Source organism: Gambusia affinis, linkage group LG02, assembly GCF_019740435.1.
Source record: "Gambusia affinis linkage group LG02, SWU_Gaff_1.0, whole genome shotgun sequence".
Taxonomy (NCBI): domain Eukaryota; kingdom Metazoa; phylum Chordata; class Actinopteri; order Cyprinodontiformes; family Poeciliidae; genus Gambusia; species Gambusia affinis.
The window spans coordinates 23,485,075-23,497,369 of NC_057869.1; the positions used below are offsets into that span (position 1 = coordinate 23,485,075).

Consider the following 12,295-nt stretch of genomic DNA (forward strand, 5'->3'; position numbering starts at 1 on the left):
TCAGAGGTTCTGGAACCAGAACGTCCATATTTAGCGGCGCCTTACCCCCGCAGGCCTTCCCATCCGGAGTGGTGATGAATCCCATGTCACATTCGCAGCGGAAACCTCCGGGGAGGTTTAGACAGTGGCCGTTTTCACACAGGTTGCCGTTGTCAGCACACTCGTCGCTGTCTGCAGAGGTGAGCAGGTGGACTTTATCGCAATTGGGCTTTTAAAAAAAAATAAAAATATGGATGGAACTTGTGTTTTTTGGTTTGCTTGTGTGACCTGAGCAGTGGAATCCATCTCCTGAGAAGCCTTCCTTGCATGCACAGCGGTACGAGCCCATGGTGTTGAGGCAGTCGGCGTTGTTGCTGCACATGTGTGTCCCATTTGAACACTCATCCAAATCTAATGCAAAACACAGAATAACAATGAAAAAACCTCATATTTTCAGCATTTCCTTTAAAATTGTCCTTTTTATTTAATATTATTTATATTGGTAAATTACAAAAAAACACAAAAATGTCTAGTGTCTCCTTGTTGAAGCAAAAATGAGAAGAACAGTTTAATCAGAAAATGCTCCATCCTGCATGCGCAGAACCAAATCAAAAAGATTATTTTATGACCATATGCACATTTATCTTATTTGATTAATTTATTCCAGGGTTTTTAAAATTGGTTTTCATTTGCATTTGAATAACTGTGGAGAACTGGGCCATAAATAAAAACTTCAAGCTTTATTGGTCTTTATCTAGGAAGAAAACAAATGCTAGAAGGATCACATTGCAGATTATTTTTAATCTTCTGTTTCTTTTCCCACTTACTGTAGTTAATAAATAGCTACTTCCATTTAAAAACTCAAATTCATATTTTACATAGATTTCTTACAGACATATTTCAAGTAATTATTTCTGTTAATCTTCAGGATTATGACTTACAGCTGACAGAAACTGAATCATCAGTTTCTGATTAGACAGGACCAACTTGGATATTTTTGTCTTTCTGCTTTTGCTCCAGGGACGTTGATTTTCAAAAGAATGCACTGTGAACTTCCATGTAAAAAGATGACACTGAAAAGCAGTCCATTTTTCTGATGTTGCATCTGGTTGATGAGTGTTGTAGTTCGAGGGATGCAGCAGTGAATGCCTTGGGTAGGTCTGTACGTGGTTTCTACCCAGGCTGCTGTCTGTGGCTTGTGAATCTCCTACAAACTAGTGAAGAGGCTTCGGATCACAATCAATTTTGTTCTACTGCGTGTTTTCCTTCCAATTAACTTTCCACTAATGTGCTTGTGTGCAGCACAACCAGCTTCTTCAGCAGTGACGTTTTCTGTCCTCGTGGAGGGTATCACTGACGTGGCAGCTGTGAAGTCACCAGTCTTATGCCATAATATGTCCACACCACTCACCACCGCTGTGTTGAAGGTCTTTTTATTCACTTTTATGTGGTGATCAAATTTTCTGATAAAGCAGAATTTTAGTTTTCATTGCCTGTAGCCCATGATCATCAAAATTAGCACAAATAAAACTACATCATTTGTGTTTTACTGTTGAGTTTGTCAGATTTTTTTGTGGTACTTTGATTTGTCAAGATGCAGTTGCAAATATAAGATATTTTTAAAAAGTACCATGTCCACACGTCTGCCTGTCTCATTCAATTACCTGTGCATTTGAGGCCGTTGCCAATCCAACCTGGCGCACAGTTGCATTTGAAGCTGCCCGCTGTATTGGTGCAGGACGCATGCCGGTCGCAGTTGTGGGCTCCAATCTCGCATTCGTTGATATCTGACGAGAAATAAAAACAATTCCAAGTAAAGAAAAAAAAATTTAAAAAGAAAAAAACCAGACTCTGATGGTCTGCTGATTTGGGTCTGCTTTGCTTTTCCACTGGAGTTTTTGGCACTGTGACCAAAGTTGATGCTTGGCTTGCACTGCATAAAGAGAGAGGCGACAGACCTAAATGTTCCCGGCTCGCTAGCTTGGTCTGATGAGAGCTGCATTTCAGGCCACAAAGACATTGTGGCGTTCTCATGATCTCTGATACTAACAGCCATCCTATGAGGATTTAATGAGCTGGAAATTGATTGTTAAAGCGTGTCAAGAGAGAAATAAAGAGATTCATGTGGAAGAACAGCGCCCTGAGGCATCAGTCTGTCTGCTTCTTCTGAACTGGTATTACTGAGGGGATAAGGATTTTTCGCTTTACTTATAGACTCTGCGCTGCTTAAATTACTTTTTATAATGTTGACGTTCTTTTTTTCCCTCAACATTCCAGATGTTCTACATAGAAACAACATTTTTCCGAGGCACGGTCTCTTTGAAAGTGTGATGTAAAGACGTTCATTTCAATGTGAAACATTCACTTGACGTGTGGGAGCCCTGGATTCGAATAAACAAGTGACAGTAAATAACGGGAACAATTACTTTTGACTACTATTAAATTACGCCCTTCCTATAAAGCTCTGAACATCCTGTAGCGTAGAGCTAATAAAGACCTCACTGCAGCAGCTGGTGGTGATATAATGAATGGAGCGCGTAACTCTTGCCTCTCAGGGAACTCTCGGAGGAATACCTAAATACCACAGTGGAAAAAAAAGGTTCTATTTACGGCCACAACACACAATGACGACTTCTAATCTGAGCCCCAAACGACCTCGTGAAACTTGAACCAACACAATACCTGGCCTTGAGAATAAGGAGGCAGCGCGACTGCGTGTCCCCCGCATATCAAAAGCCAGCCGTGCTGTGAACTCAGTCAAGATGTTGGCGATTTAACAGCCGGAGAGACGCGTTCCTCTCTCCGCGTGTCGGTCTCCGAGAGGGTAGTAATTCAGAAACACTGTCAATTAAAGATTATGGCGCTTCTGGTTTACATTCTTCCTGAGGACAGGGTACGGTATATTTACACTACATTTGATCGTGGAGTTAATATGAGGGCTGGCGGCAAGCGAATCTCCCTGGATTACAGATGGAATTAATGATCGTTTCCCCACCGAGGCTTTGATGACAGAGAGAGCACAGCAGACGCACAGACACACGAGAGGAAAAAGCAAAGTGCAACTCAGAAATTGCTGCATGTGAAGAGTGCGTCAACAGTTGTAGTTAAATCTGGAGCCTGCCTTTCTGTGTATTAAATGCAGTTGTTACAGATGTTTGCCAAGTTTGAAACTCATGCCTTTTAAGTAAGCTCACCCACACCTTGTCCAAACGTTAGAAGAAACACAACCACAACACAGCAGTGCTGAAGTTTGATGTCTCTGCTATGGAGCAAAACAGGGGAAAGCTTCAACCACCAGCTGGGCCAAATCCGGGACTTCGATGACCTTTACACAAATCAACGTACTGGTAGGAGGCATGTTCCACAAAGAGTAGCAGGTTTCGTCAAATTGTCCGTCAGACATCTTGCCTCGCTGAGAGAAATTAGAGCCGTAATTCTCCAGTCTGGGGATGAAATTCCAAACGGGTGATTCAGACCCAAACGCTCTGCTGCGACACCAGCTTTCTATATGGACGTTTTAATGGGATTAGAAACGAGCCAGAGTGTATGTGTGTCTGTGCTTGGAAGCGCTCGTCATTGAGAGTAAGTGGGGCCGGCCGCGTCCAAATTCTGACAAACGTGTTTATTTGTGTCTTAAGTGAGACCTGCTGCTGCTGCTCATCGACTCATTTTAAAGACAAATCCAGAAAAAAAAAAATCACTGACCAAACTTAGAACTAGCTTTTAATCACAAACTAAGTGGTGTTATAAATCAGACCTAATTCTCGTTGGACGGTAAGTAGCTCCAAACCAGCAAACTGTCGAAGCAGCCGGACGGACTTTGTATTTATGTGTTTTGGAGCCGTTACAGGTGATTACGTGCCGGTGAGGCGTTCCAACAATCACGTAATGTTTAACCGACCTTAATGAAAGACCAACCCAGGAATAAACAAAGGTGCAATGTGATGCATGCCTCTGATGCAAGATAGTGATCTCACTGCTCCTGCTGCTGTTACAGAGGGCGCCTGAGTGCTTTAACCCGCGTGTGTTTATCTGCACGTTTCTCATCAAGTCAGACAGAAGCTTTCTGAGGGGAATTGGTGATGTTGGCGGCACGTCTGCTAACTCTCCTAGCGTCCTGCCCCGTCTTTCCTAGGTTCTTTCCTTCTCACAGGGTGACAGAAAAGCACAATGCTCGTGATTAAAAGCAGGAGTATGCAAGTTTTATAAAATGTACAACATATATCTCTCTCTTGTTGTGCACAAGAGAGAGATAAACAGTGAAAAAAATCAAGCTGCTCTGCCTTCTTCCAGTGCTCCCAGAGTCAGAGTGCGGATCTTAGCACTGTTAATAATCTTTGTGTATGCGCTGCTCACACCCTCCCCATTGCGCTCTGCTAAGCTGCAGCGTCTCCCCGTCAGCAGAGCCCACCATGACTGCTCAGCCTAGTTAACATGGACAAACACTTTTCCTGGAGCGGTAAGTTGTTTTTTCGTCGTTAGCACATTAACAATAAACAAAGTTGATTCACAGCGCTAAGCCCTTCCTCCTGGCTCTGATTGGTTGTTCTTGATGGGCAGCGGTGCATTTCTGCAGACTGCAGTAATAGCTCAGGGAGGAGTTGGAGGAGCTTGATTTTTTTCACAGTTTGTCTGTTTCATGTCATTGTGACAAGGCAGGGTGATATTTTTAACAACCATCAAAAATCTTTCTTTTTTTTTCTTTTTTTAGAAATGTTACACAACCCAACTTTAACAAACAGCAGACTTCTGCTCACACGCAAACATCCTTTTCACCGCCATCCGCGATTTCCCAGCGGCAGGGTGTGCAGTCCTACATGCTTACACTCACCTGTGCAACCTGTGGTTCCCTTGCGGACAGAGTATCCCAGGTCGCAGTGACAAATGAACGACCCCTTAGTGTTCTCGCAGTTTCCACTCAAACAGATGTTGGGGTTCAGCTCGCACTCGTCCACATCTAGATGGAGACGGGAAGGAAAAAGGACTGTGATTAAACAGACCTGCAATAAAGAGAATGTTTATGATGATTAATGAAAGGTTTTGTGACTATAAAGGTTGTTTGTTTTGAAAATCCCAGCTGAGTGTTTGCGCAGATACACGCCTTTATATGAGGGGTGGCAAGCTTTTGTTTCTCGTGCAGGGAGGTCAGACGTCTAAATGTCACACATTCCTCCCTCCTTGGTGAAAATAACACAACGCTCACTAGCCCATAAATCAACAACAATAACAAAAAAAAAAAAACTCCCTGCTCTGAGAGGCACACACTCACAGAAATGAGTCATTAAAACTCATTCTCATGACTCATACTTTGGATACCCTTGAAGTGGATCATTACGTTGTCTCAGTAAATCCCAGAGAATCCAAACCTCCTGGATTTAATAAGGTCAGAGCTGTAGTGTTCGCGCGCTCACCCAGGCAGGTCTTCATATCCTCCGACGACATGAACCCATCAAAGCACAGGCACTGGAACGTCCCTGGGGTGTTGCTGCACTGGCCCCCATCGCAGATCTCAGGGCTCTCCTCGCACTCGTCGATATCTGAAGATTAAAGACACACAGAGGCGAATCAAAGCTACAGCACAGACCTGTACGGCACACACACCGGTGTGTATTTTGTCGGGTCAATCCAGGAAAGAGCATGCGCCATAAATTAAACATGACGCCGAAACATTGCTCTCAAATTACCACTGTAAAGCCTGGAATTTTGTTGGAAATTAAAGGCGTGAGAGCAAAACTGTGAACAGCATACGCAACCTGCAGCCATATTCAGATATGAGCCAGCCTTGAAGCTAGAAAGAGGTAATGGTGAGAGAACAACATCTATCATTTCCTGAAGACATTTCAAAGTAGGAAACTAAAGAAGACATCTTTGTAGATCTATGGCTTACATTTTGAGTGCAGGTTTCCCATAACCATGTAGCGACATAAACACTTCAGCATGGCTTGCTATACCACTCACACTCTCAGAAATACAGAAGAACTTCTGTAACTTTGTAAACAAAGAATAATTTGAAGCATTGAACTTGCCAGTGAGAATCAGTCAGCTTCTTATCTCATCTCGAGATCAGAAGTAGAAAGTAGGAATAAATATGCAAATGAAATTATATTATAGTCCATAAGTAATAAAAAGATCAACTTTCTTATACACTGCAAAACAAAATACACCTACTTACCAATGCAGGTTCTTAGATCGGGCATGAGCGCATAGCCGCTCTTGCAGCTGCACTCATAGCTGCCCTCCGAGTTTGTGCAGAAAAACTCGCAGCCACCGTTCTCAATGGTGCACTCATCGATGTCTGAGCAGCAGAAAAAACAAGATGAGTAAAAAAGGTTTAATAAATCAACAAAGCAGAAAGAGTCTGCCATCACAAGTGAACCAGTCGCATATTTTACTACGTACCAACACAGTCCAGCCTGTCCTCGCTGGATTTGTAGCCTGTGTTGCATGTGCACTGGTAGCGGCCGATCATATTGACACACTGGCCGTTCCTGCACAACCTGTCACTCAACTCACATTCATTTATATCTGCAAAAGAAGAAAGCCTCAATGAAAACAAGAAAAATTTAAAATGAAATAAATAAAAAAAAAACACACACACACACACATTAAATGGTTCGTTAAGTAGAATTAAAAATGAGAACAGACACTAATGATTAGGCATATAATAGCATAAAATGTATATGTACTTGCATATGTAAAAACTGACATTCACAATTCAAACAAAAGACCAAGAAAGACATTTACATGAATCTATATATGGCACAAGGCAATAAGTAACTTTTCTAACGTCCCATGAGATTTAGCTTTGCTGCAGCACTAACTGTATGAAATAAAGACGGATTATTTTATTTATTTCTGTCTACATATTTACAATGGCTACAGCTTTTAACATTTGGTTCTCATCTAATTTAGAATCATTTTGGCATTTCCAAGCAACATTTCCATTGTTTACACATTTAGACAACACAATGCGACTGAATAACAGTTCTGAAGTCTTAGTGCGAATGTCAGTGGCTATTTAAGTCTTGTTGGGATTTGCAGGGTACTTTCATGTCAAAGTGGCATTTAATAGTAGAATAATCCAATAATAATCTGTGCTTTTAATGCACAGAGCAACGTTGTACCAAAAATGACTGTAATTATTGTTGCTGGTGTCACAATGACCACATTATAACAGAAAACTAGACGACCATGCTTGAAAATACTTAACATATTTATGAAAACAAAATAGTAATTAAATGTAAATCCTGCAAAACAGTGAAAAGTAGCTAAAAATATAGATTTATTTTTGATGTGAATAAATTTAATTTTAAAATAATCAGCAAAAAACGTATTTGATCTTCCTAAAGTATATTAGTAAAATGGGGTTGTCTTCAACTTGACAAGATCCAACTTGAATATTATCGTTCACACTGATGCACCATCACTGCATCTGTCCAATAATAGACGTCACACATACATTAGCAGCATTAACAGAAACCCAGCCAGACGATGCAACGCTCCTCTTTCCCTCTCTGTTTTCCGACTGTCCCAATCGGTAACGTCCGACATTCTGATCGCCATCCTTAGGACATTACACACCCTAACAAAAATCCCTGAGAAAAGTAAAAAAGAGGAAGTTGATGTTATTGCTCACCTAAACAAGCGGAGCCATCAGGGGCGATCTCGTGTCCTTCGGGGCAGATGCACTGGAAGCTGCCCTCGTTGTTTACACATTCACCTCCACGACACAGGAGAGGGTTCCTCTCACATTCATCAATGTCTGGCAGCAGAGGAACACACAACACAGGCAAAATAACAGATATGTCAGACCTCTGGCTCTGACATATCTGTTTCACAAGTTCTAAATTTCTAATAATACTAACTGGGTTGAACATGTCGAATTAGCTTTAGGGAAGCCTGTTGCGTCAACAGCAAGGAAGTATTTACAGTTTGCAAGTTTTGTCTACCTGCCTAACCTGATAAATGATTATAATACTACACTTATTACTTCCCTTTCCAAATGCCAACATTACAAAAATACAGCTGCTATCTTGCTGATTTGCTCCATCTTGAGGTCCTGTACCGTGGATTGTCTTCTAATAATTATAAGTCTGGACCACCCTTATGGCTCTTTGTGGCGACAACTTGGGAAGCCTAAATTGGGGCTTTTCCAAACACAAATCAGGTGGAAGAATGATTTTAACTCCCATTTTGCTCCAACATGTATGTAATATGTGAGTAAAGCCAGCCAAAGTAATACTAGGTTACATCACCCAACCCAAAAATGGGCTGCTCCACGTTTGGCATAAGTGCTTATAAGCACCTCATCAGGAATTTATGAACCTGAAGGGAGCTCTGGTGCTGGCTCTGTGTTGCAGGTCCTCCCTGTAGCTGAAGACTATTACAAGCTGTAACAGCTCCCTGCTTTCAGGTCCTACCGCTTTAACCGCGTAAGAAAGATCACTCCTGCTCTCAAATGAAACGACCTTTCATAAACGAGGCATTTCTGCACTCTGCTCAATCAATTTACCAGCAGCAGCAGAGCTGATCTGACGTACGCTTATTAAATCGAGTCATTGCTCACCCATGCAGTTTTTCATCATCATGAAGCCACTCTCGTAGCCCTCGAAGCATTCGCACTCAAAATCTCCGGGTGTGTTAACACATCTGCCCTGACCACAGAGGTCCGGGGATATCCGGCACTCGTCGATGTCTACAGGGAAAAAAAAGAAATACGTTTTAGATTCTGTCAAACACACTGAAAACAAGTTATTCACTTCATTTATTTCAATCAATCACTTGTCAGAAAATTTGAAACATAGCATTGTTCCTATAAACTCACTGTTCCTGTAAAGTTAGGAGCATAAAATTGACCAAACTCAGATTCCTCAATTTGTGAACCCATCTCCACGGCTCTAGAGTGCTGCGGCGGCGGCATGCTTTGCACAACTCCATCTGGCTCTGAAAATCCCTTCTACTTAGTTATTGAGCTGATGTGAAAACCAAATGAAGTTTGGAGGTTTAAGGCAGTTCACTCTGCAGATAGTTGGTGACTTCGGCACAGTGCGGACCTCGGTGTTGCTCTGTCTTCCACACTGGGATTGTTCCATGACTAAGCGAGCGAGGAAGCTTCATGACTGGACTTATTGCACAAGAACTATTACATCCTACACTGGAATTCACTGGGTACCTCAGACACAGTTTGTTGACGCAGTCGGCGGTCTGAGTGTTGGATTTTCACTCATAAAACTGAGTGGAAAAACTGAATTCAGTGATTTGGAGGGAAGACGCCATAGATTTGGTAATATAGTTTATATAAACACTTCTTAAGTGACTACTATGTGTAGCTCTAATACCCTGTAGGAGTCAGTTTATACCATTACCACTGATCTACTTCTTCTAGCTTATATTTTTATATGAAACTATCGAATAGTTTGGAAAAACAAGCTGCTGTAAAATTTTAGGAAAATGTACAAGAAGAAAACCTGGCTTCTGAATTGGAGATGATTTCCTGTTTTGTGAAAACAGAGACTAACACGAAAGGCCAAGGGAGGTCATTTGCATGCCAAGCTAATGGATCATAAAAGTTCAAATTAGCTGAAAAGAGACTGGTGCAGGAACAGAACACCATAAAGAGAAGTTAAGCAAAGATAAGGTGGCTCCTCTCTCAGATTCCTCCCCAAGTCTAAAAGCTTTGACCTTTTCGATTTTAAGCCGCATTATGAAACGCTTTACACTGAGAAATCAGGCTGGAGTCTCACTCACCTGAGGTAACGCATCCCAAGTATCATTTAATCACTCAGAGCCTTTAAAAGAGCTCAGAATCCATAAACTGTAATGCCATATAAACCTCAAGTGATGTGCTCAGTATAGCAGAACTTAACCAGACGGCGTGGGACCAGCTCCAGCATATCCTCAGCAGCCAGGTTCCCATTAGACTGAATGAGCTGAGTGTAAGTAATGGCTTAACATCACTTTACCGTGATTAGAGCTGGTAGAAAGATGGAGTGAAAAGAACTGATGAAGAAAGGGTAAAATTGTTGAAAGCCAGCTAAACTGAATAAGTTTCAGACGCCTAACGTAAATAAAGAAGCTAAACATACGTCTAAAGGCATTTTGAACCACTGATTTCTGAATTTTTTAGAGTTTCTACCCATTTTTTATATCAAATTTTAGTATTTTTTCTGATTTTGATATTCTTCTGGCCAGTTTTAAAAGAAAGAGTATGAAATACATAGTGAATTGTTGAATATTTCCACAGATTAAGCTTTAAATATATAATTTGCCAAAAGTGGGTTGCTGGGCAGACAGATGGATTGTAACAAATGTTTTATTTTTTGTTTTTTTCCCCACCAGGGGGTCTTTTGTGGGCTCTAGTGTCCCTTATTCGAAAGTAGGCTGACAGGAAGGGGGAAGTAGAGGGGGGAAGACATGTGGCAAACGTCGGCCGGGTCCAGGAATCGAACCTGCGACCGCCGCGTCGAGGACTGAAGGCCTCCAAATGTGGGTCGCGCTACCCTCTACGCCACCACAGCACGCCCCGATACATTTTTGTTTGACAACTTTCAGAAAAGCCGCTCACCGGTACAGTTCCTCTCGTCCGAGTCCAGGGCATAGCCGTTGTCGCAGCGACAGCGGAAGCTGCCGATGGTGTTTCTGCATCTCCCGTTAGAGCACAGAGTGTTTATCATCCTGCACTCATTTATGTCTGAGGTTTAAAGCGGAAGGAGAAACCGGTTAGAGTACAACCGATGGGACACCTTTTGTAGGGTCACACTCTACCGACAATACCTTTGAGGAAGGGTCTGCCATTGATGAAGTCCCCTCTGTGCGAGAAGCCGGGGCCCCGAGGACACAGCTGGTTGAACTCTGGTGTGCCCTGTTCTGGACATTCATCACATTCGGGCCCCCAAGCAACACCGACGGAGCAGCAGCAGGCGTCCACCCTGTGTTTCCCTGATATGGGGGTCCCACAGCGCTCGTCGTCGTGGGTAAGGTAGCAGTGCTCGGTACGCAGGTCTTTCAATCACAGAATGTTAACATGCATTAGATATCTGAACTTAGATAATGCACACATCATTCAGTGACTGAATGAAAGGTTTACCAATGCACATCCTTCCACTGATGTCAACAGTCATCCCTGGAGGGCACTGACAGAAAAAGGATCCCTGTGTGTTGACGCACTTGCCATTTATGCACACACCCGGAAACACTTGACACTCGTCCACATCTGAGAGTCGGCCGGGAAAGAGGGGGAAGAAAAAAAAAAAAAAAGCAACATCGAGAGCCGAGCTGAGTGCTCCACATTACTGAACTCAAAGGTAAAAGCACAATGTTCTGCATCATGAAGTCCTCACAGCAGCCCATTACCTTCACAGTTATTTCCTCTGACTCTGGCAAAGCCTTTACCGCAGATTGGATCTGAAGAGAGGAAGGGGTACAATGCAACGCTAGTCATTATTGGTGTCTGATTAAAGACACAACAGGTTGATGAAGTCAATGTTAGGCTAGTCAAAGTAACCGTCCTGCTCACTATGAGGGCCACACAGCTTTGCTTTTTACAGTTTTAGTTGTTTTAAACTGGGTTAAATACTGCTGTAGATATGAGCGAGGTTAGGAAATAAGGGTTGAAAACCCACAGGTTGCAGTGATATACAGAGAAAATACTATTTGTCATTAAAATGTGGTTAATATGTGCTAATTTATAAACTTGTTACTATGAAATTACCTAGAAAAAACAGTGAGGATTCCAGATAGTCGAACTAAAGTGATAATGAGAGAAACGACTTGATTCATTCACAGCAACTATTGTTTAATAATAAACATTGTTAAAAATGATACAGTAATTATGCTGAGAGACTATTTTATGGTAAAACAATAAAAAAAAACGTTACTCGATTGTTGCCATACTATTACAACTTAACAGCATCTAATTTAATATGAAACCATTTTAATAAAACTATATTACCTAAGTGTTATCTTTGTATTAATTCAGTTCAATTTAAGCTGTATACGATAAGAACGGTTAGCAGAAATGTCTAAACGACAAACATGTAATAGTGACTGAAGTGGAAAATATGTTTCTAAAGAGCAAATCTATCTTTTGCTACGCATAAAACACCTAGAAATAGTTCAAACATGATTTGTTCTACACATGCCTGGGCAAATAACAGTACAAAATGTAGATATGATTCATACTGTGTGTACTAGTCCACCTTTTCAGTATTTCAGTAGCTTCTGATGCAGAATATACATGTGCTACATTAGCAGTGGGTTCGTCAGGCGCCATGCGGTGGAATATTTCTTCAATCGACATCCAGAAATACCGTCGGTT

The 12,295-nt window shown here is 41.8% G+C and overlaps 1 protein-coding gene across 3 annotated transcripts in view; it reads right to left on the reverse strand.

Moving 5' to 3' along the window:
- Positions 1–12,295, reverse strand: part of fbn1 (fibrillin 1) — an 85,556-nt gene that overhangs the window by 22,417 nt on the left and 50,844 nt on the right. For all 3 annotated transcript variants that reach the window (XM_044134742.1, XM_044134752.1, XM_044134735.1), the window contains 13 exons: positions 11,332–11,382; positions 11,066–11,191; positions 10,753–10,980; positions 10,544–10,669; positions 8,546–8,674; positions 7,616–7,741; positions 6,379–6,504; positions 6,152–6,274; positions 5,391–5,516; positions 4,811–4,936; positions 1,644–1,766; positions 268–390; positions 46–171 (listed from right to left, as the gene is read on the reverse strand). In XM_044134742.1, the coding sequence (XP_043990677.1) occupies positions 46–171; positions 268–390; positions 1,644–1,766; positions 4,811–4,936; positions 5,391–5,516; positions 6,152–6,274; positions 6,379–6,504; positions 7,616–7,741; positions 8,546–8,674; positions 10,544–10,669; positions 10,753–10,980; positions 11,066–11,191; positions 11,332–11,382 (1,659 nt within the window). The remainder of the gene's footprint in view (positions 1–45; positions 172–267; positions 391–1,643; positions 1,767–4,810; positions 4,937–5,390; positions 5,517–6,151; positions 6,275–6,378; positions 6,505–7,615; positions 7,742–8,545; positions 8,675–10,543; positions 10,670–10,752; positions 10,981–11,065; positions 11,192–11,331; positions 11,383–12,295) is intronic.